General features: G+C 38.8%; 1 protein-coding gene across 5 annotated transcripts; it reads right to left on the bottom strand.

The window, feature by feature from the left end:
• IQCE (IQ motif containing E) lies at positions 1-25,337 on the bottom strand. 5 transcript variants are annotated; one of them, XM_063343236.1, is made up of 23 exons: positions 25,180-25,337; positions 23,743-23,790; positions 23,045-23,087; positions 21,550-21,690; positions 21,125-21,256; positions 20,105-20,175; positions 19,306-19,419; positions 18,622-18,672; positions 17,995-18,065; positions 17,701-17,773; positions 17,237-17,286; positions 14,754-14,911; positions 14,200-14,255; positions 13,675-13,883; positions 12,766-12,870; positions 11,900-12,002; positions 9,501-9,620; positions 8,804-8,827; positions 7,563-7,658; positions 6,397-6,527; positions 5,554-5,672; positions 1,028-1,161; positions 1-282 (listed from the first exon to the last, which is right to left on the bottom strand). In XM_063343236.1, the coding sequence occupies exons 1-22, from the start codon at positions 25,219-25,221 to the stop codon at positions 1,034-1,036; spliced, it is 2,085 nt and encodes a 694-aa protein (XP_063199306.1). In that variant the 5' UTR covers positions 25,222-25,337; the 3' UTR covers positions 1-282; positions 1,028-1,033. The 5 variants fall into 5 exon arrangements, with proteins under 5 accessions (XP_063199306.1, XP_063199305.1, XP_063199308.1 ...); XM_063343235.1 differs by having other exon boundaries at positions 1-1,161; XM_063343238.1 differs by having other exon boundaries at positions 1-1,161; positions 9,525-9,620.
• Positions 25,338-25,357: the final 20 nt, after the last annotated feature.

Raw genomic sequence — 25,357 nt, 5'->3', positions numbered from 1 at the left:
ATGCAAAGTAGTACTGAGAAGAGATACCAACAACAGCAAAGCAACATTAGACTTAACCCCCCCCGCTAGCCCTCAGGGTATGAGCAATCGAGTTAGGTGAAAGTTTTAGACTGTCAAGTGACGTAAGCTAAAACAGAACATAAAGCAACATATCTCCTACCTCAAATGTTTTCACATATTAGAGATGACCCTGCATATTCCACTCCTATTTGCGATCCGTAAGCAGAAAAAGCAGTCACAAGGGCATCCTTCACAGAACACTCCTGCTATTACGCACCTTCTCTGACAAATACAAAAAATGATTATGTGATCGGACATTTCAAATACAAAACGGTACTATACATACCATAGCAAGCACACTTGGAAAAAGCAATAAATAAGAAAACCCTGCTGATACAGTAGGCTTAGAATAGCCCTATGACAAAAAAATGGCTTTCTAAAAGCCTTTACAAGGTCTGCACAGACTGTAAATGTTCAATATAAAAATAAACAAAAGAGATATTAAAATGTGACACAGTAAAATTTTTAAATAGAGAGGACCTAGTAACACATACAAGCTGTTCCCCTTCACATACACAGGCTGGACCTGGTAACAAATACAAGCTGTTCCCCTTCACATACACAGGCTGAAAACTGGAGCCATGTCATTAATCACTTTCCGATTAATCAAAGTATTTTAGGAGACCTGGAACAAAACTTTGACATGAAATAGCTTAAGGCTTTATTGCTTTCATTTAAATTTGGCAATTGAATTTATAATCCTCATTGCGAGACAAAACATTGAAGTGTTTTGGTTTAGTTTTTAAATCCAAACTCTCTCTGCGTACCAGGTTAACGGTCAGCAGCTTTTAGCCATGAAGTTTGCAGAGACAAATATCAAACAATTACTCATTTATAGTTGAAATAATGACAACTGCCATTAAAAAGGGGCTGATATTCCCCCTTTTTTCATCTTTGATATGCTTTATCTTGGTAGAAATAGTTTTGTTTGTGAATCGAATAATTCACGATCACCAGAGCCTGTTACCAGAACTTAAAAGTGGTAGTTTTTCTTCATCTGCAACAACGGAGGGACAGTGACAATATCATCCGAATCGTCTGAGTGAGCTTCATCCGCAGACAGTGAGGGAGTAGGCGGCGATTGCTTCTCAGAGGACCTGGCTGAAATAATTACAAAGGAAACAAAGTCATCAATAAACAACATTGACTAAAACAAGCCCTTGTGGGAAGTGTAATATTCTCCGAGCCATTAAGTCTCCAGAATTACCTACAGTTATGAATAACTTGCATCTATCTTTTCCTGCATATAACTATTCTCGTTCCTCTTTAATGAAGGAGCACGCATGGCAAGCGTTGACATACTGACCACGCGTGATTTGTCTCATTGTCTTTAAATCTTTGCAAGTGGTTGCACACCACAAAGTAAAGCAATTCGATACTGGAGCCATCTCAGGTCATCAAGTAAATATTTATTAGGTGGCCAGAAAAGGAGAAATTGACCCAAGCAAGCTTAAACTAAGCAGAAAGGTCATAATGAGAACTTCAGTCAAATATAATTAGAGAATGGAAGCTCTCAGTGACTGTCTTTCATCCTTATATCTGCAAAATACAAATAAATATTATTCACATGCTGTACTCCTTACTTAATGACAATAAAAATGGTGATCGCACCATGGTTTGTTTTTTTTTTTTTCCCTTTTGCTTCTTTGCTGTTTTTCTGGGTGCATGGTTCTATGCATCTCATTGATTCCAACATTTGAAGAAAGGTTCAGGGCATGAATAGATAGAACCCTAACAATTCCAGTAAATACTGGAAAATCAGAGGGATAAAACGGATATATGCAAGGCCCCTAACATCTGATGAGCAGAAACAGTAGCTTGTATCCCCTCTGCGAGAGATCTATGAACTAAATGATGACATCTATTAATACCTTCTAGCACAATATCCTCCCCTCAGCTATTAATACCTCCTAGCACGATATTCTTCCCTCAGCTCCACTCATTTTTCAGTTTAAAATATACATTCTCTGAAAACACTGTCTCCCAGAGAACAAAAGAAATCAAGACGACCTGTGGTAGAAAGAGGAAACAGACAAGTAAGAAGCCATACCCTGAGATTTTGGCACTGAAATGGAAGGGAAAACCAGAGGGCACACAGAGAATATTACTTGGGAAGAACAATAAACATGCCGTGGATCTATAGTGAAATAAGAGATTCCTGACACAGAAAAAAAACCCTTCCTAGTATGGAAGAGGCGGGATATGCAGCAACTGGAATGTGGAATAAAGAAAGGGGACCGCAACCAGCCCAGAAATAGAAAGAGAGCGACAGCCAGGGAGTCTGTGAGTGGACAGGAGGAATGCAGGGAGGCTGTTACGTTGACCTCAGCCTACAGAAGCACAGAAACCCATGACTTTCTAGTTAAGTGAAATCCTTCTCTGCATCAGTCAACAAATAACGTAAGAGTTCTTCAGGGAGATTTATGAGCCAGCAGTACTGGTGATAAGGATGAGCAAAGAGAACTTCCAGAAACAGACATGATAACTAGAAGATGCAACTCCAACACTAAACAGTTATTATATATGAAATAGCTTAATATTGTCCAAATCACTCTTGATTATATCCTGCTCTTGATGTCTGAGATTTTCTTGTACTCATCTTCAGTTTAATATACTCCAGAGTGACAACTTTATCTCCATGCTTGTGAAGGGGTAAGCACTGATTAGACCTAAGGGTTGTATGTAAATTCATTACGATTTCAAAAAAGCCTCCAATTAAATTAGCAGTTTTACCAAGAGTGGCTAGTGATATGCAGAAAGAAATGCTGCCCTTAGTCAAGATTGCTATGCACACACAAAGCATATTCTTCCTTCCTGCCACTCCCCTGACAGAAAGCAACAAAAGGCTAAGTTTCACAGACTGAACTGTTGTTATCCATGGGAAGCAGCAGGAATAGCTCCTGTCCACATTCTGAAGACAAGCAAAGCAGTATTAAATGCTACACAACTTTTTCTATTTGTTTTTTTTTTTTAAAAAAACAGAGACATCTAACCTGATACAAACAATGAATTAAAAAATCTGCTAGACTAGGATTATATAAATTGATTCTAGCAGGTACATATGGTTCTTTGAAACACATTTTCATCTTTCCCATTCCTCTCAAAATAATGCCAAAAGGCTAGTGAAATAAAATGACTTACTGCAATATATACTTTCACTGAAAATTTAAGATCATTGCAAGATCTAGAGGTCACAAAACACAAGTTTGGACTTGGGACAAATGAAGCAAGAGCTTGTTCACCAGCTGCATGCTTTAAAGCTAAAGGAATTTGATTGCTTTAAATCACTCAGCTGTTAAACAAGTATTTTCCAAGCGGCAGGATAACCAGGGAAATACATTACATCAAAAACCAATTTTGCTAGTGGATTTTTACATCACTCATGAGCTAGGAATGACAGATGTTAGACTTTTAGTTAACTTTAACCTGTTTAAGCCACACAAATTCAAATGGCAAAAAACCCCTGCTGTATCCAAACAGATTGCTGAGGGATCACATTTCTTCATAGAGGATACTCTCCTTCATTTATTAAATTTTTCCTGATTTGTCTTTTGGGGGAGTTTGGTTAAACCCTCCAATGCACCAAGAGCTAATACTTCATAGAGCTAACAGTGCCAGACAGTCTTTTGGGCAGTTACAGAAGCACACATCCAGTATGCCTCTTCACAACCTACCTAGACGCATTCTATCCTCATCCCAGATTTTGAAAATGTCTCCCATATTCATAAGATCAGCAGTGAATATAACCATCTTCACCTGGTATTCACCAGAAAAGGACCGTAAGGAAGAAAGTTTGAATGCTTATGGTTTCCTCTCTATGCCTTCTGGTACAAATTCTTCCAGAACTTCTTCACTCTTTACTTTGTCATCATAATTTGCAACAAGTTAGCTTTGGAGACTTCATAGCTAGACAGCGACTATGCTCTATTAGTATTCATACTACTGCATTTACCAGACTAGCTTAATCTTACGCCCTCTTTGTGTCTTAGAAGCACTTCTTCAGAAGCACTAAGCATTTTTTTTTTAAGTGATTATTTCTCTTTGGGTAGAATTTCACAACTGATTCACTCAGGGTTTAGACTGGACATACCAATAAGGACTACTGCAGTAGAGCCCAGGCAAAACAGGATGCTGCAACATTTTTTTTCTGAATACTGTCACTAGACATAGCTCAAATCACTCAAAGCTCTAACAGGCTGCCCAGGGAAGTGGTTGAGTCACCATCCCTGGAGGTATTTAAAAGACGGGTAGACATAGTGCTTAGAGATACGGTTTAGTGATGGTGTTTGTCAGAGTTAGGTTGATGGTTGGACTAGATGATCTGAAAGGTCCCTTCCAACCTGGGCAATTCTATCCTATGATCTTCAGAAGCAAGTACCAACTACTCCTTCACAAAGTTGAATACACTCTCTACACTCTAGTAGAATACGCAATACGGTAAAGTTTCTTAAACACATTTTCCTTCACCCAAGGGTAACCTCTGTATTCACAACCCCTGCAAATCTGGTTTATTCCGCATCTCATATCTTAGAGAAACAGCCTCAGCTGCTTACAGCATGCTCTGTTTCTGAGCAAGTCTGCAGGGACTGTCAGCTTTTCATTGACAAAAAGCAAGTCAGTGTTTCTCGGGTCACTCTCAAAGTTGCTCTTTTTTCTCCAATTGGTCCATAAAAGCCTAAAACATCCCACTCTGGATAGAAGCACCCTCTTTCAATTTGTTTTTAACTCCTTTGCAGCTGCATGTATAAGGCTGTTTTATCTGCATCATTATTTTGCCTTTCCTACTGAGTACTTCTAACATTCTCTTAAAAGCCTCTTTGGCTTTAACTCCATCTTCTCACAAACAGCCATGAAGAATTCAAGAAGGAAACCAAATGGTATAAAAGCCATAAAAAAAAGACAGATATCTTCCCGGTTTGTATTATAGTAGTACTAGTTCACAAGGTTATCCAGGACTCCATTTTCCCCCTACTTCAGCAACTGAAGACTGCTGAAAAAATCGTGACTGAATACACATGGCTGACTAGGATGGTTCTTTTTACCAGATGTCTGTCCCCTTCAGAAACAAAGTCAGGATGGTGAAAACGTTCTCAGCTTGTCTATGGCTTCGGGCCCAAAACATAGTGGAAAGTACCATCTGACAGCGACAGGGCTGGGGGAACTGGAAAGGAAGTAGAGAGGCGATATAGGGGAACACCATGTTCCTTCAGTAATTATCACTCCCACCAAAGAGGGACCTTCCAGACCACAGCTGTGACAAAAAGGCAAAGCACTGTGAGGAAGCTGGTATGATGCTGTCACAGCTTTTATTTTTTTATGTAAGGCACTGCACTTGCCAGTACAAGCAACACGTCACCAAATTAAAAGACGACACACGCACAGAGTATGAGTATGCATTTGCACGTGTGTGCATGTGCAGATGTTCTCTATAAAATTGTGCGTGCACCCACTCAAAACACACGTCCTTTTGAACACAGAGGGAAATGAGATTACCAGGAACAGATGACACGAAGATTGAAGGAGGTCTCTGGAGTGCTGCTGAGACTGGTTTCTCCCCTGTAATGTAAACTGCAGAATCTGATTTCTCACTTGGTGCACTGGACACAGAGGGCCTGCAAAAAGACATACCGCATAGCATGAGGCAGAGAACAGGAACTGCGCTCTGTCTTCAGAGGGTATGCTGAAAAGTTTCGTGTGTTGCTAGGACCAGGAGACAAAAGCTTATCACCTGCTGAAGTGAACTCAGACACTGAAGTGAGGTGACAGCTATGGAACTCTCTTGTAACCATGGCAGCCAAAATTAAAAACTTACGGAGCAGTAAACCGTAAGAAAGAGAAAGGAAGTATTTTTCAAGACAAAGTCACCATATACCTAAGCACTAAGCAAATCACTGCGTTCTTCCTGAGCTAAGTCACTAAACTGTATGCACAATGGTATTCTGGCTGTTCATCCTTCACATAACCCTTAACTTTTACAAGTCGGGGCTTCACATTCACTTACATTAAGTGAGTGTACTAGCAATCAGTTTGATAGCAACTGTAATTTTTTTTTTTTCCAGAGAGTAATTATTTTATTTTACTTTTCCTCATTGCTATGGAACAGAACACGCAACAGGATATGGGAAGACTACTGCTGCAACAAGAAACCCTATTAGTTGCACACCCTTTGAATTTTCTCATGAGCAAGCTCTCCCTCGTCTTTGTTAGAGCAATGGCCTTGTTCTCCTCTGCCAAGGAACCCACACTAAAATTCTATTAAAAAAAAAAAAAGACCCATCTCCAGTAAAAAAAATAATTTTGATACAGATGTTGCAGAAATATCTGTTCCTCACTTACCTCTCCTCAAGCAGTACTGTACGTGCTAAGTGAGCCCTGAAAATGGACTGGATGAATGTCACAATCTCGTCTTTCTCCTTGCAATCAGACGACAAGCTCAAGGAGTTTGACCTGGGAGACATGCAGCAGTTCTGCAAAGCAATCAGATTAAAGAAAACTGACCTTTTACAGATTGCACAGAAGCTTGACAGAAGCTTTCACAATCTTACTCCTGATTGTGAAAGTGGAAATAGAGCAAATATTCCCATCTTTTGGTCTGCAGTCTTTAAGGTTCTATAAGACTACATCAGCAAGAAATGCATATCTGCTCATCGCACAAGCTTGAAGCATCCGTATTCAGTTAATGAAACGGCAGACACCTGCAAGGAAAGGTCATTTATTTTCCAGGAAGGAACCCTTTCAAAACCTAAGGAGGTAAGGCAACCTTCGTGACGGATATATCTTCTGCTTGTATCAAGCAAAAGTATGCAGTCCTACTGCATTGGGCCAGTTTACTGAAATAAAAGTGCATGTAAAGTGCAACCAGATGGACAACCTGGATGGAGAATTACAAATTAACTTTAGCCTGCTAAAGGTCCAGAGGATGTTCATATAAGCTGGCAAATGATTTACAGAAACTAAGTGTTTAATTGGTAAGGAAATTTTTTCATATTCAAAACCGAGCAATCTGGAGCGAGTTTGGCACTACAGAGGACACTACAAGTCTTTGGTTGAGCATGCCACAAGCAAGACTCCTTTAATTTTCAATCCAATCAAAGAAGCTTTCCAAATCTTTATTTCTGTACTTCAGTGACATTTGTCTATTACTACAATGATTCAGTAGCAAACACATGAGAGTACAGCTTTCAATAGCACTCTGAATTAAAGAGTTAAAGGGTACGTTATTAGCTGATGGGAGAACCAGAAAAAAGGAGGAGACCTAGTTACAGTTCATAATGCAGAGAAGTTATAGCTTTAGTCCTAAGAAAAACTGTAAACTAAGGAAGATGGAAAGGAAGGCTAGGGAATGAGCTTGGTATCTTTCTGGAATTACAGTGGTGCCGCCAAGAAGTGCATTAAAACAACATCACCAGATAATTCAGAGAATTAAGTCTGGAAGTACAGTACTTTACCCAGTAAACTAAACATAATGGGATGCCTGTGTACCCATTTGCCCCAATAATTACCTTGTTGTGAGATTTTGCATCATGCATCCTGTTATTCAGCAACAGTTTCTGTCGAGCCAAATGTCCTCTGAAAGCTGCCTGAAGCATTACAACTGCCTAGAATGGAAAGAAATAAGTAGATGTTAGCTCCTTTGAAAGATGGCAGCTCTAAATTAAAACAAGAGTCCAGAGGGAAGAGGCACATGGGGGAAATAACTTTTCCCTGTGCAATGGAAACTCTTTGATGCCTAGATATTTTCTTATGTATAAGGGATACGCACACAACCCTGTTACTTCACAAGTACTCTGCTGCAATCCAGAGAATCCCCAGCCTGTGACAACCCACAGACATACACCTCCGTGGTTTAAATTCAATCTGGGAGGTGTTTGAGATTGATCCCATCAAATGCAGTTAAGCTCTAGCTGCCAACACTAGCCTATATTTCACAAATAGAGCAACACGCTCCCATTCCCATATTAGATTCCGGCTATCCCGCAGGCTCTGTGATGCTCCCGTACAATCAGAAATCAAGCCAAGTCTGGCGTACCATTGTGGTGATTACGCTGAACGTAAGTCTTTCCTCTCCACTCAGAGATTTTACTGGATTCTAATCAATAAAAAGCATCTAGATGTAAAACAGTATGTTTGCATCACATGGTTAGAATTTGTTCTGATTTCTGAAAGTAGGATTTTTAGCGTTCTGGAAGAAACAAATGTAAGATGCTATGTTGTGCTATTTGGTAAAAAACCACATCAGTTTCATCAAAACCTTTGTGCAAAACATTTATCAAAAAGTAACAAGTTTGTCAAAGTCAGTTTCTTCATAATACTCAAGAGACATTTCTTTTTAGCAAAGGCTAAAAGGCTTTTTTAGCCTTTTAGCAAAGGCTTCAAATTCCTACTTCAAATCTTTCTGAAGACTCTTCATAGCGAAAATGAAAGTATCATTAGAATTTCCTAATATAGAAAATCTTTCCTGTTTGTTTGTATCAAATTTTGTTCAAAATTTTCAGAAGCTTTCATCTTGCAGAAGGTACCAAGTATAGAAAATTTTGGACCAATAGGGGAACACTTTGACAAGATATATCAAACAAAACCAGGATGTCAGAAGGGAGATCATGAGCCAGCCTGAAGAACAAACATGATCTTGGTACAACAGTTCATATTACAATAAATTCTTTTCAAAACAAAAAAGTAATTTGTATGAAAGCACAAATAAAATCTGTTTTACTCTTTTGTTGGGTGTCGCAAACACACTCACCTCATCCAGAGCAATTTCGTCCTTCTGAAAAGAAAAATGCCTAAGTTAATACCACAAATATATACAGTTTTATCTAATAAAGATTTTTCCAATTTTTTCCGAACAATTAAAAACACACAGAAAAACCTGTCCCACCTCCTCCTGAAAACTCAAACCACAAACTTAAAGAAAAAACAAAGCTTTTCATCTTTGAAAGATGTGTGGATGGTTCTTTTGTCTTTAGTTTCCTAAGAAGCATTTACAAGACCCACCTCACACCATATGCCCCACATGTGGAAAAAGCAGCATCAAGTTGTTGCCCATAGAACAAAATTTAAGGTAAACGCTTTTTTCCTAGATCATTTTGTCCTAGTTGAGTGTTCCTTAATACAAGGAACTTTCTGTATTGTTTGGGGGGATTTCTGAAAGGGAAATTTAGCTTCTCAGTCATACTCCAAGGAAGCAACAGCAGCAGCGCTGCTTCAAACACTGCTATGCTTCCTTAGGTCTCTGCACACCCAGACTCCCCCATTAGAAACTGGGTATCTCGCAGCAGAAACAACAGGGTTCTAGGGAGCAAAGGCAAAAGAAGCAGCAGTGGAAGAGAAGATGGTGGTAAGGAATTGTACTGGGAAGCACTGCTGCAGCTTCTGGAGCCTGGCAGCAGGTTACTGTAGATACTAAAACAAGAGTAAGATTCAGAGAGGGATGTCCTCGCTGTTCCCTGAGAGGAGATTCTCGCCTTGTTTCGGTACATCTTCCACTGTCTCTGGATGATTTTGGCTGCTTGTTCCTTCCTGTGATCTTCTTTGCCTTTAACCGTGCGGACTGGTGAAGACTGCAAAGGAGAATCTTTAACTTAGTACTCTAAAGACATGAGTTGGAATTCTATGAGGGAAACAGGTTACAAATGACTCAGAAAAATCAGCACCAGAGCCGTTAAATGCCTGAAGGGTGGAAGGAAGTTAAAGAAGAAACTCTTAGTTCTGAATACTGCTCATGTTCAAACTCATCGTCTAGATGACTGCTACAGTGAAACACGTTCCTGTTCCCATTTTAGCTGTTAACAGAGCATGGGAATGGACGCATTTTCATTTACACACTCTTATTTTTCTGTGCGTTGCTAAAGCTCCAACAGTGGAACCCATCGCTTTGTTGATCAGAAACGATTTGTATGCTATTGACAGCCTGAGAACAAATGTCAGGATACCTAATTTGGCAATTCTTCTCCAGGTAAGACTAGTATTAATTAACTGGGGAGCTCTCTCATGTCTCATCCTGGCAACTGTGGCCCTATAATCATCTGTTTAAACTTACTGATGAGTTGGCCATCATATGACACCGACAAGATGGAGACCTTCTGTAAATTGGAATACCTCTACTCTTCTATCTTGAAGAAATTAAATAAAGGAAAAAGAAAGAAACCAAGTACGAAACAAGATTTTCTTCCAATTATTTCTTCTGAGGCGTGGTTGCATATTCCGCTTCTCACCATCCAATCCTTTTGATCCCTAATTATCCCATATGAATTGTCATACCTCACTTGCCAAACAGAAGTTAACTGCAATTTTAAAAGACTAATTTAATTTGTTGATGTAAAATTTTAAGTAGAGGAACAGGAGATTTTATAGACTGAAAACAGCCTCTTGATTCTGTGAAAAGGATTTATTTATAACCTAAAAACACTGAGTTACAGGCTTAAGTTTAGCAAATGGATCATGTTATATTAAAAATGACAACCTACTATTAAAATGAAAAATTGGTAGGAACTTAGTGATAATTACAAATAATGGGAACATTTCAATAAATGGATGGTTACTGGCCAAGAATATATATAGTCTGCAGAGGAAAAAAGGAGCTATTTGTTGGATGTTTTTAAAGACTCAAGTTATTTGGTATTCAAAACATCATCTAGCATCCATCAGCCTATAACACACATAAGAGAATCTAAAGAACTGCACAGTATATCAAAAACCAGCACCCTCTTAAGCTAGAGGACATTTTTATTCATATTTTTTACTACCTGTATTTCAGGGTCTATTTATTTTTAAGTAAAAATGATCAAAATCCCCAGTAATGATTTTCAACTAGCTTTTAGTGAAATGAGATTAACATGACCACACTGCACCGGAAAGCACATCTGTCAGTGCCCATTCATCTCTTCTGGCCAGATAATGTCTGGCAGAGAAGTGGAAGATTGCAGAGATATCAAATTCAGTCATATTTCACAAAAAACCCCAACCAATCACAGAGCCCCATTTAAGACTGTCCAGGGTTAACAGATGCACAATTACATTTATTAGACACTGGAAAATCCAGAAGAGGTTATGAATACCTCAACACCACAAAAACTTCAATTCAAACGGGATAAGGGTTTGTTATATTGTATTGACATCTTCCCTAATTCTTTACTCAAAGATGGTGTCCCATCAGCAGCGCAATTAAAAACAACCTCCATTTTTATGACGATTAGTGCTCTACATCTTGTAAACCTTCCCATGAAAGAGTACTTGGCTTCCATCCAAACAGAAAGGCTAATGAATATTTGCTGACCGGACAGCACACGTGCCCAAACTGATCATCCAACCAGCATAAAAATCATTGAAATGGGTTTTTTAGTCTTTTGCCAGTCTGCCAGTGAGCACCCTTACCTGTGTCTCTATCCTTTATCTGTCAACTCCTTCAAGACCTCCCTCCCTCTACAAAATTGGATGGAAATTAGGTAATGGGTTCAGATGTTATAAGAAGATATAAGCAAAACCACAAATGTCTTTTTTTTTTTTTTTACTTAGAAAGTAAGGCAAAAAAACCCAAATACTTAGAAGTGTAAGCTTTTTGCAACATTCCACTGAATAAGAAAAAAAGTGATGGTTGGGTGGATAATCACCAAGAGAACAGCACCGAAAAACCCCCAAGTTGCAGTGGTAATTATTGAAGCAAGCTATCAACAAATGCTGGGAATTAACTATCATTCAGAATCTCTATGACAAGATTTAATGCCCCTCTGAAAACACACAACTAGCAGCCATTTAGATTACCAGCTTAATTTGCAACATATTAGTTAGATGCAAAGGGGAAAAAAACCCAAAACAAACAAGCAAAAACGTATGTCTGTACCTTACTAAGCTTTTCCATTGTATCTTCTGCCTTTTGTCTCGTCTCTTCCTCCAATTTTGACCCCAACTTCCCCACTTTCTGTGTCAGGTTCTGGATTTCCTCGCTACGGTTGGAAAAGCAAAGATATTTATAGCTAGAAGGTTTCTGTTGTTCCTGCTTTGAATATACTGAACCTACTTCATAATATTTGGTGGCTTTGTTTTTTTTAAAGGTCAAAGTGGGAAACTGCTCAGGAGAACATGATACATATTCTCATAGTAACAGACATGGAACATCAATTCTTAAGTTGTGATAGCACAGCTTTATGTTAACATTTGGAGAAAAGAAAAAGAAAAAAAAAAAGCCCAATGTTACAATGGTACGCTTGGTACTATTAATAATGCACCCAGATCTGATGACTGACATATACGAACCTATAGCCAAGTCCTTTCTTACAAAGCAATGATGAAATCACTAAATCACCTTTTTTTCCCCCACCCACTTCATAAGAATGCATGAAGTAAATGGAATGACATATTGGCAGGGGTCTAGAAGCATAGGCTAAGGTAAGGTAAAGATACTACAGCTTTTCCCTAGAAAGAGAAAAAAAGTCTCTGAGCCCAACACAGCAGCTTTCTTTTTCCATTTATCTTATTAATTTTTATTATAATCTATACTTCTTAGTCTTCCGCTTCCTCTAAAACCATTCTGTAGAATTCTGCTCCTAGTAACTTATTCCATCCCTCCAAAAGTTTTGCTTAAATGAATTCCCAGCCTCCTGCAGTTCAGATGAGCTCCTGTGGATTTTGATCCACTTCAAAACAGAATTATACTTCGATTGTTTTTTTTTTTGTTCTGAAAGGATCTACTAATACAAAATACGATACCTTACAGTCTGCTCTTCTGTACTCTTTTCTTCCTTTTTATTCTGCCACTTCTGCAGCTCCAGCTCCACTTCAGCCTTAGCCTGCAGTAACTGCTTGATGTCTAATCTATACAGGTATAAGAAAATTAAGCAATACTTAAGACATTCATACTTCACCAAAGTGGTTATTTTTTGTTTAACCTCCTAAAGAAAATAGGTTCTCTCAAATTTGTAAAATAACTAAATGTTTAATTTTTCCTTTTAAACAAAACAAAATGCAAGCACACACTGTTCAGAAGCAAAAGGCCTCTTCATCTGCTCTCACCAAGCCTTTCTGTTCAGAGCCGAGCTGACACAGGAGGCAGCGTCTTATCAACAATACCCAGTAGTGTGCACACCTCCGCTCCTGATCAGATTGACCTGCCTGCCCCTATGCACTGACACACCAAATGAGTCCAAGCAATGCAAATTGCAAATCAATTGCTTACTGGTGAGAAAAGAAGCCACAGAGCATCATATGGCAGAAGGCAGGCTTAAATGGAGAAAGTGGTAGATCAGGTCAAAACACGTTGAAAAAACAAGACAAATTTTTACAGCAAAATGCTTCCAAGAAGTGCTGCGTAAAGAGACATATAACCCTTCAAAGGCTTTTCAGTGTGGTTGGCAAAAAAAGTATGCCTTGAAAAATGTGTTAGAAATAAACAGAAATTCTCATTTTCCATCCTCTCCTTGACTTTTTTTTTTCTGCAGTGTAACTTTACAATGCTAGTAAGAGTAAAAGAACCTTTTGAAATAAAAACTGAAGGGACCTTCAAAATTAATTTTCTTGCTGAAAATGTGAAGGACTTACTACATCGTTTCATAATGTGATAGGAAATTAAATAATTCACATCTACGGAAGAACAACATCTCAGACAAGAGTTGCACTTACTCTTTATTGAGTAGGAGATTTTGAAGTGCCTTCCTATCACTCTTCAGTTTCTTCACTAGCCCTTGGAGGCGACGGCATTCCTCAATATGGTCTACCTGCTGAAAGGCTGGATGATCCAGGTCTACAGAAGGCGAAGATGACGCAGCAAGTAACTGTGAAGACTCACTATCTGCTGATGACACCCTGGTGTTCTCCATGGCACATACTTTCTAAACAGGATAAATTCACACCAAAAATACAAAAGAAAAAAAGAAGAAAATTAAATTTAGCATAAAATGATTTTATTTAGACCATAAGAAAAGATAAAATGGAAGTTAACTCTAAAATGTGCATTTATATGCAACAAGTATTAGAAAAAAACCAAAAAGAGCAGAAGGGTACACGGTACAAACATCAGTTTACATGTGTAAGGTAGAATGCACAAGGCTGATGCATTGAAAGACTACATGCCATGAGCACAAGCCAGTGGTTCTGCATTTTCTGCTCAGAGACAGGTAAGATGGCCACGTGATTATGGTCACTTACTTTTTCTAGTTCCGAAATACGCCTCACCAGCCTCTGTCTGCTCCACTCACTATAATCTAAATAAAATAACAAAGCTTTAAACATTGAACTCTGTCAGTGAGTCAACATCGTTCTTGCTTTTTGAGACCTCTGTCCACATAGGAAGACCACATGCAGACCTCTGAACCCACCTTTAAATATGCAGCAATGAAAAAATGAGAACGGTCTTCAAATATCTGACTTCTACACCAATTAGCTCAAAATCAATATAAACCATTCACATTCATCAGTTTCAACAACTGAAAAACAGTTTTCCAGTGAAACATGAAATCTTCAAATGATTCCAGTCCAGAATTCTCAGGAATAAAGGCAACTCGGGTCTGACCGGAGCAGCATATCCAGAAGTCAGAGAGAGACTCCTGTAAGAAACTTCTCATTTCAACTTTCGCCCCTCCTGTACCTTCACCTTTGCAATAACTCCCTTATTTCTAACATCGTATGGCCCCACTCTCAAACACATCTTTCAAATGTACCTAAGTCTCTTGCCCCATGTTCACCAACTTTTCAGCACGTACTTTTTGTTTTATTGGAAGGAGGAGGACTACTCAGTACATGATCTAGGTCTTCTTTCAGCCTCTGATTCTCACTCTGCAATTCCTTGATGTTCCTAGATAATCTCAGGACAGCAGCATTCAGTGCCTTTAGTCGTTTTTGGGTATCTCTGCCCTCTGTACTTGGAAACAGGGTCAAAAGCAGAAAGTTAACTTAAAAGCAGAGAACAAAGAAGCAGCATTAAAAAGAGCAGAACAGCCTCACTATTCAAGTCAGCTGGCTAAGTTAACTGTCTCAGCTCCCCCCAGCAGCATTTCTCAACGTTTGTTACTTGAGGAAATACCTATTCTTTTAGGAAGAAACATGCAAAGACCATCTTGCTCAACACTTTCAAAGTATCTTTTTTCTTTGATGCAAATTACAACAATTGTGAAACTTTGAAAGTTCATTTATTACTTTTACTCCTTCCCCACTCTGTTTCATTAACGCATAAACAAGGGTGCTTGTATGAGTTTTACTTATTTGGTTTTCTATTTGTTTTGTTAACCAACCTTATAATGCTTTACCAGTGCTCTACGGACCACTGATTTAAAAACACTTATCTTAAGCCAACTGGGAGACTCCTCAAAAAAATTGTTCAGCACGGAAAGCTAACCCGCATGCTCCAAATCGCTTTCTTGCACTTAACAAACAGATTGAGATTGGGAGAGAGAGAGAGGACTATACATAGATGGAATAACTCTCAAATAAATCCAACACACAAGTGTATTTTCAGATAACTGTGAATGCTGCTCTAATGTAAAATAAATTATTCCTATGAAAGTAAACCCCAGAGGAATTTCTTTCTTCATTTAAGATACATTTCAATCAATGACAGATTTGAAACAGATTTGAAGAATACAGCTAGCATCAATGTGAAAGGAATAAAAGGCGTCAGAAAAGGGAAAGCCTGCTATGTGTTAAATCTGTTTTTAATACATTACAGTGATTTTGCCTTTTTAATTTTTTTAATAAAAGGGCGAAGAAACCTCAGCTTCTAGATACGCAAAGTTTGTAAAGTTGGTTCACAAAATACTTCTAGTGAGAGAAAATACTTGTTCTTTATTGTTATGAGAAAATTATTAAAAACTTACTTTTGGAAACAAAAGTCTGAAGTAACCAATGGACCTACTTTTGGACAAATGCTACCGCCAGCGATAATCACAGAACAGTTTGTGAAGGAATCTTACATCCCATCCACTGGAATAATTACAAGGTAAAGGGGGAGATAGTCTACAATTAGCATATCAGAGTGAAAAGCTGAATCTAATCTACCTTTTGGAAATTAAAAGGAAATGAAGCCATAAAAACAAACAAATAAGGCTGTCCAGATGTCACGGATGACTGACTATTCATACAGCTATCACAGGCAGGAGGAAAAAAAAAAAGTGACAGAAATGATAGAAATCATAACTGTATCACTGAGTGCCATTATTTTAGGCTCATCAAAACTTAAATGAAAGAATTGCAGACCATTTTTAGGACTTGAAATGTTGCCTAGTTTCTAGCTACAATTGGATACTACAGCTTCACATATAAATAATTGTATTTCAGCATTAACACTGAAAAAGAGGAGCTAAATGCCACTTGCATCAGCCAGAAATAACATAGACAAGCCTCATGAAAGAAACACTCTCCTACAACTCTTTCTACGTGCCAGAGTCCTGACCTTCGACACCATTTATTATTTCAGTGCTCAGCCTCTCAAGTAGAGACTGACAGTCACGTAATGGAGAGAGACTGCCCTGACCACTGCTTTTTGAAGCTATGAATAAATAAGGACAAGGAAGAGACCTGATGACTCATTTTCACCTGTAAATAAATTAGCTGTGATGGCTTACAGCCTCGAGAGGCTAGTCACTGCATGTCTGAGCCCAAAAAGATTTTTTTTTTTTTTAATAGTGACAAAACAAATTGCAGTTTTCAATCCACAAGAGACAGGGAATTAGGGAAATGCAAGTAGTATACATAATGAACCATAAAGAGTTCTCATATGTTTCTACCAATGTAAATAATTACACCCAAAATTAAGACAGTTGCCTGTAGTTAAGACTAAGAGGGCAAGAGTATTTCAAAGTGATGTGGTAACAAGTTTTCCTATCCTACAAGACTCTCTTGCATAGACACTTTTAATTTGCTTCAATCACCAGTGATGTCAGAATAGGTGTGATTATGGGGGAAGATGAATTTTATTTAACTGAGATAAATTTTCAGAGCTTTCATTCACTTTTTAAATAGCTCTAGTATTTTTTCCACAACCACAAAATGATCTGCCTACAAAAAAAAACATGACTAAGACATATACCAAGTCTGTGAAGCCAACCAAAGCAGTACCGAAAAGCAAATCCAGCAATCTAAATGACAAAATAAACTCTTCCCATGTAGTTGTTTTCCATTAGTTGAGGTAGTATGAGTGATATATCAAGCACATATACACAAATATTTGCCTCAAAAGAATTAAACATACTTTTTCCTCATAGCCTCAGATTTTGCCAGGAGGAGTTGGAGACGATGAACCTGTGAAATATGAAATATAGATTCCATTAAGGAGCCACCTGTGGAAGCTGACATTGCTAATGCAACACATTTGTCCATGAGGTGAAAATTCACAACAGCACTCTGTGGGTAGCAGAGGCAATGATGCTATCACTGAAAATCAGGGTACTGTTATATTGGTTTTCATCTAGATACTTATGGATGTACACTAGTTTCTTTATTTCCGCTTTTTGGTTAAACACACTCAACTTACTGAAAAAAAAAGTTTTTCAGTACATATATTTGGAGCTATGAGAGTATCTATGAAAATCTGATTCCAATGACAGGTGCGGCTAAGCATTAAGAAACCTATCTAAAACATTCCATTTATACTTTGACTCAACAACTGAACAACTTCCTCTCCTGTACGAATGTTGAAGGACCTGTCAGACGTACCTCTTCATAGTAGGTTTCCATAGCTATCCTCATTTCTTCCAAATTAGCGGTCTTCACGTCTGCCTGGAACTTACTGAAAATAGATTAATATAGAAAATAATTCAGTCAGACCAGCAAAGCACTGCAATACCTGTTGATTTACTATTTCTGAGTGGGTGGTTTATAATTGCTAATATTTTCTAGGAGTTCATTAAAACATCTTAAGGAACAGAAGAATACAGATGAAAAATAATATGGATTGCAAAATCCCTTTAACTCATCCAATACAAGTCTCTATCCCCCCCAAAGTCATACTTAATAGTGTTGTCTTTCTCCTTGCACTGTTGTTCTAGCTTGAAAATCTTCTGCTTTAATCCACTAACAACCTACAGAAAGAACAAAGACCTAATAAGTCCTAGAATAATCCATCTCTTCACAGAAGTTCCGTTTCTCCATAATCTTGCCCCATCTTTATAAATTGTACCTAACCAGATATACTTATTCGTACATACTGCATATTCGTACATATGTACATACATACATTAGTAAATCATACACACGTCTGCTACCCTGTGACAAAGAGAACACTAATGAAATCAGATCCCTAACTTACACCTGTGGTAACATAACCAGTTTAATAATATTTATACACAATCATTAGATAAAAACAACTCTGCCCGTTACCCTGCTGAAGTCAAAGCAGCCGACAGAGAGAACGCTCCCTAAACAGATTCAAAACAATGACAAAGAAGGCTCCCTAAAATAATGTTCATTCCAGATCTTTGTTACTGGTTTCTCATCTGACTATAGAAATAACGGTTACATGATTCCCTAATTGCTTATTCTTTCTTACTTCATTTTATTTTTTTACTCAGTAGCGTTTCAGCTTGGCAAGAGGAAAGAAGGAAAAACGAAAGCAAAAGGTAATGAAGAAACTATTACCCATCCATTATCAGTCTTCTTTTCTGACAAAGCTCGTGCCAGCTCAGAGCCCTGAAAGATAAGACAGATAAAGCAAGTAACCAACTTGCTGCTTTATTCTACTGCTCCACAGTCATTTCACAGTCCAACAGCTTAAGTTCTGAAGTCCCTGTGCTTATTGTTTTATATTGGCACACTTCTCCCAAGATATAGATCTGCACACGGAAAACGACAGGCCCAAGGAATCTGGTGAAATTCAGGTCTTCTAACTATGATCCTAAACGTCTCTCAGCCTCATGGGTCTGACAAAAAGGCTCATCTTTTGCTTACTGGTTCAGGTCTCAGGACCACATGCATCAGTCACCATGCAAGAGGTTAACTCCCTTCTACTCTCAGGCAAAATATTCAGAAAGTGGGCCTCTAAAGAGACAGCATTTTAATTTTACCTTCAGAAATTAAAAGTATCTTTGCTAAATTAACTTATCCACATAGCATGGCATGACCTTCCTTTGAACTGAGGCTAGACTTGTGAACTGAGATATACAAAACACAAATCCCTTCACATCAACCACCTCACACATTCAAGCTCATCATCCCTAGAAGCCAACACACTACAGACTCCTGAAATCTAAAGAGACGAGGAGAAGAGGATCACACTGCTCAGCACTCTTTTGCTCCACTTTTACCCCCTCAAGAAATAGTCACCCTGGAAGGATCCAACAGTTGTTCAATCTGTTTATCTTTTCTATTGTTCTCTTCTTCTAGTCGACGGAGCTTAGTTTTCATTCGATCTCCCTCATTTTTCTGAGCTTGTATTGTCTAAAAGAGGGGAGAAAAATCATAAGCACATTTCAGAAATAGAAACACACTGAGTTTTCACATGGAAACGCATTTGGATGTCAATAACAATCCAATTATGATGGTGAGGATGAAGCAAAAGAAAAAAAAAAAAAAAGAGAGACCATCAGCCTGGATGAGGGCTGGCAGATAAGGGAGGTGACAGGGCAAAAATAAAAGGAAAAGGTTTAACAGAAAGGCAAACTTACACAAATGATCTACAACCGCCAAGCTATTTGTCTACAGGTATTCCTAGTGTTTAACATGCCCAGTCCTCATCTTCCATACACTGCACTAAACTCAACTGAGCAATTGTTAAAATGGGATGGGTAACAGCCAGGGGAAAAAAAAAAGGCGGTGGAGGGACAAAGAAACCAAATGCAATGAACCTTTTCAGCGTCCAGCTAGGGCCATGGCTGGGGTTCAGGACTGGGTATACTTCAAGGCTTCCACATCCAGTACTCAGAAGTATCTATCACACCGTAAGGACAATGAAATTGCCTTAAACAGACACAAGTTTAGTTTAGCCTTACATTACAAATGCAAAAAAATTTGGTGGATCTCCCAGTTGTAGAAACCAAAGTATTCTGAACCAACAAGGCCTGGACATCTACAGATGGATAGAGCAACCCTATGACTTTCTATGTAAGTATCAGAGAGACTGTACCTTTTTTAGTTCTATAATTTCATCATACATGTCTTCTTTTTCTTTGTAGTCAGGAGTTCCAGGAATGTAGCCTACAGAAAAAGATACATAAAATAAGCAGATCTGAAAGAAGTATTTTTAACTAACTAGAAACCTTACAGTTAAAGGAAAATATCTAGAACAGCACTAAATTAAGCTTTCAATCAATCAGCAGGGAAATTAATTTTAGAAATGGAGATGTAACTGTGTGAAACTTCTGCCAGGTTTTGCAGAAAATTTCTCCTAATTACTTCTCGTCTCTCTGGGGCTAGATTAAAATATCCACCTCAAGAAAGACATACACTTTACAGAAGCCTGCAGTCTTCTCATCCCAACAAATCAATTGTTTACAAAAGATTTCTAAAGGATGTCCAGAATACATTTTTCTATTCGTGCCTAACATGTAAAAGTCCATCATCTTTTAAAGATGCCAGAAGCTGTGTATTACCAGTAACAATGTAGGTGTCATTTTAAATGGAAGTAGAATTTTTAAGTTTACAGTTCTCCTTTAAGAAAAGCAGGATGAAAGTTTCAAATTTTGCTCTTCTCATAAAACTCAATTGATTTTAATATCACAACCACATGATAGAGCACTTTCTAGAGAAGAAGTAAAAGGAGTCAGTTACATAGAATTTCAGGCAAGCAGATGGTTTCTATCAATGGTTCCTAAACTATGTTTTGCAAAGTCACAATAAATTGTCTACAGCTGGCCCATTGAACCATATTATATTTGCAACGGTTTCAGCTGCAAATACATGGCAATTTGCAAAAAGTTCTGAAAGCTAATAGTGACTCATTGCTCAAAAAATTTGGAAACCCCTGTCTTATCCAATTTAGAAATCTCAAAAAGTATCTCATGGAACATATTTTGACACATATACTTTAATACAGGCTAAACTGAAATGGCTCTTGCTTTACTAAAGCTAAGATCGTAAGCAATGTGGTTTTTTACATTGGAAAAAGATCATTAACTTTTATCTACCACACCATCACATAGTTTACCATTACTAGAAGAACGAGAATGTTTTGGCTTCTTCATTCCTAGAGCTTCCTTCAAATATTCTGGAGTGCTACTAGAAACGTTAGTTCGCATATGCCCCATGTCAACATCTGATTTCAGAGGATGGCTCATTCCTGCCAACAAAAATGGAACAAAAATGCAAAAATCAGGGATAATTGTGAATTAAATTTGTTGATTTATTCTGAGCAAATGCAACATAGAAAGCTCCAGATGCTGTTAATTATTCCCTCTATAAATTCCAATGCTCAAGATCAGATAATTCCAACCACCCAAATAAATAACAGTGAAATTACTTCCTATGTAGCCTATAATCAAATACAAATCTATTTTTTAAGAGTTTATATGTTAAGCTGTCCACAACACTGAATTTTATCCACATACGTAGATAAAGTTTCTATACTAATACCTTGTTTCAGTGATCCCAGCCACATCTGCCTTGGGTTTTTTACAGCTGCACTCTCGAGACGTGCACTGCCTGTTCCCTGCAGAGATCGCCAAACTGCAGCTTTTTTAGGATACAGTTGTGTGCTAGAGCTGTATGGAGACTCTAAAACAAAAGAAAATATCTCAGCATTCCCTTAAAAAAGCTCAAGGTCACAAAAATTCTGTCTTGTGCTTCAAGGTTCCCAGAGACAGTCCTGTTACTTATAAAAATAGAATTTAACAGCATACTACATACTGGCTTATGCAGAGCAATGGGACACTCACCTAAAAAAAAAAACCCTCACGATAAAGAAAAAAATCCAATTCCAAAAAATGAAGAGGCTTAGAAAGAGACACAGTGACTCAAGGCATGTAGAAATATTTACATGTACAGCTTGGATAGGCATCCTTAAGATACCTGCATGTCTAAATTCATACATTACATTGACTTTTCAATGAATGTATACACAAATGTCTTGTCAATGAGAAAAATACGTAGGGCTAATCAGACAGAAGTAACTCTATTGCTACTAATCCACTAGCAATTGCAGTAATCGAAGAACAGAATTGGCCTAATGGAACTGCTGGGGAGCCCCTCACATTACTACTTCAGGTATGGTTGTCAGGTTCAAATGACGACTCTAATTCCACTTAAAATTATTAGTATAGATGTACACTATATGGGCTAACTAGTTAGTCTTCAAATTACCAAGAGAAGTACCGTAAGAAGCAACATCACAAACATCATAGTTGAAATTAAACAGCTGTTTTAAATTCCATCATTTAGGCAAGCAAAGGGATTTCAGGAAAAGAAAGTAGATGTACATCTACCAGAACATGCCTCTTTCACAATGTAAAGCGAAATTTAAAAGTGCACTATTATTTAATTTATTAGAAACAAAACAATCAGCAACACTTAGTCATCTTTGAAACATTCACTGGAAGTGTAAAAAGGAAGGTAAATGGAAAAGTACATAAAACCCAGAAAAATGGACAAAACCCCATATTAAATCTGCAGATCTAATAATAACATTGTACTTATAAGGTTTCTAAAAAAACTCCAACAAATGAAACAGAGGACTGCTTAATCTACAAACGTAGGTATCTACTGGATGGTAGGTAGCTCCAGTATTTCTAGATTCTTTCTACATTGCAAATATCAGCATTTCTCCAAAAAGACAAAGAGAAAAAGAAATTCCAGAATGCTTGCCATCAGAAGGGATAAACTACAGAAAGCAGTTTAAGCTGGAGAATCAAGAATTACAACTAACCCAAAAACTTCAATATTTAGCCTACAAAGGTCTAACTTCACAGGTTACAGAACAAATCTCACATAGGTGTATTCTGCACACACTAGTGAACAATTCTAAAGAGAACAATAAGATGTTATTTCAAGTAAATCTTCCAGTTCCTGTGTCCCATAAATCTACCTTGTTCTGCAATAACAGAAGCAGAAGAAAAAAATTTGGAACACTTACTTGGTGACTTTGGAGGCTTGTGAAAAATTTTCTTCTTTAACTTCTGGAAGAGAAGAAGAATTTTTATGTTTTTAAAACATTGCACTCTTCAAAGATTTCAGTATATAATCTCAAAATTGGTTTCAATCCCCATTTTGTATGAAGAGCACTTGTTCTAATAACACAATCTTCTGTGTAGAGAAAAAGAATAGTAGCATTAAGTATACGCAGATTTGGGCACAGCAACGGTCACCAGAATTAAGGTGGTGCCTACTGAAGTTTTATGCTACAGATAAAAGAGTAGTCTGTTCATGCTCAGAACACTAAGACCTTCCCCATCAGCATTAAATACAAGTAGCAGCAAATTCAAGACTATCACTGAGTAGAGGCTGATCTGTAGAACCATTTAGCTAAAGGAAAGACTTATTCAATTCCATTAAAACTCTGTAAAAGGATTACTTAGGTCCATAACTTGATAGAACAGCAAAATGAAGCCAAACATCATTTGCAGCCCCCAGTGCTGAGAATTTAGAAGCAAGAATTACATCTCGAATTATAGTAGGTTTTTGAATCAAGCTACACTGCAATAACATTGTTAGCTCTCCTCTCTGAAGGGTGTCTTATCGACCAGGAGGCATCACGTGGATGTAGTGTGTGCAAGAACATGCTGGGAGGCCTTTTACGGCATTCACCCACAGTGTGCCATTAATAAAACTCACCATTTCTGTATCTGATTCACAGGTTATCACAGACATGCTGTCATCTCCCTGGGAAATAGAGACATTAACTGTGATATTTGCTACTAAGTAACTGGTTATAATACACTTCCAGAGAACTTTATATCCTGTTACTATCACAACAAAGCCTGAGTGCAATAAATTAAAATGGTAAATGTGTCACCACTGTTGCAAAAAACCAGCATCGTTTGCTCTAACACAAACGTTCTGTGTGATAGAGTGCAAGTCGCTTCAGACTCCAGCCACAGAGACTTATGCACCTCAGTGCACAGCATTACAATAGCTGAACCGTCAAGGTGCCCCATCTTCCATGGTGCTGGTTCTGCACGAATTTCTCCACCAGTAAGAGTTAGGCAGCAACTCATCTGTCTTTCCCCTTCCTCACTTACTTTTTCCTGCCCTTGCTATCCTATGGGAGCGTCCAGTAAACTTGACTGCAGAAGTGAATCAGTCCAAGGAAAAAACCCCAAACCAAGGAATCAAAAGTGGATAATTTTTCCTCAGATTGAGTTGACGAGTTTTCCTGCTTCTCAAATGTAAGCATAGCCACCGCAGAAGATAAATTTCCACTTTGCTTTCAAATTATCTGTATGTATGCTGCCCTCACAGGGAGAACATTTCCCCTTGCTGCTGACTCCATGGCGCTCACAGCTACAGCACCATTCTTTGGACAGACGCGGATCTACCTCTGTAAGAGGCAGCACGGAGTGAAGCATTTTTGAGAACTCTGGCTGACAGAACAGGAGCTGGGCCTGACAACAGCAGAGCAGGTAAAACAGCTTTCTGTGCTGGCTGAGAGCAAACAGGTATACATCTCAGACACTATGCCATACAGCTTTTAATTTCCGGAGGCAATGTTCCTTGCAGCACACTGATTATTTTTGTTATTTTTAAGGCCTTTTTATCACTCTGGGAGATGTCTCTACCTAACTACAGCTATCGCATTAGGAATCAGAGAACGTGGAGGGTGCCCAAACTTGATAGGAGATGGTAAACAACAAAACATTCACGAGGATATAGACATGCAATAACGAAAACACTGCGGTCCTTGGAAAACTTCACAGTCCCTTTGCTCTTGCAAAACAGGCCCAACAAGAGCAACCTACGACACACAACAGAGAACATGGTGGCTCCCAGCAAACGGCCTCAAAACCTCCATCTGGCTGCTGAGAGCGGGGGAAACGAACGCTAACACACACACACCCACCCCTCGCTACGCTACCGGCCAGCCAAGGAGATACATGCAAAAACCAGAACCCCGAGGGCTGGAGATAGACAAAGCCGTCCTCCTCCCCCTCCTAGCCACCGCCTCGCCCGCCTGGAGAGCCTGAGGGGGTTCAAGCGGGAGCGTTTCCCGGGCCGGGCCCGAGCTGAGGCAGGCCCGGAGCCTCCTTCTCCTCCCCACCGCCCGCTCCTTACCAGCTCCCCGTCCGCAGCCGCCTCACCAGCCCCCCGGGCCATGGCGGGAGGGTGGCGGGGAGCCCTCAGGGGGTGGCAGGGCGGCGGGGGCCGCCTCGGGCCACGGCGCCCGGTTCGGGGCGGGGGGCGGCCACGGCGGCCGGGGCTGAGGGCCGGCCTCCCCCCCGCGGCACTTCCG

This window comes from Chroicocephalus ridibundus, chromosome 8 (assembly GCF_963924245.1).
Source record: "Chroicocephalus ridibundus chromosome 8, bChrRid1.1, whole genome shotgun sequence".
In the NCBI taxonomy this organism is placed as follows: Eukaryota; Metazoa; Chordata; class Aves; order Charadriiformes; family Laridae; genus Chroicocephalus; species Chroicocephalus ridibundus.
The sequence above is the reverse complement of the archived record's forward strand: the minus strand, read 5'-3'. Positions and strand labels throughout refer to the sequence as shown.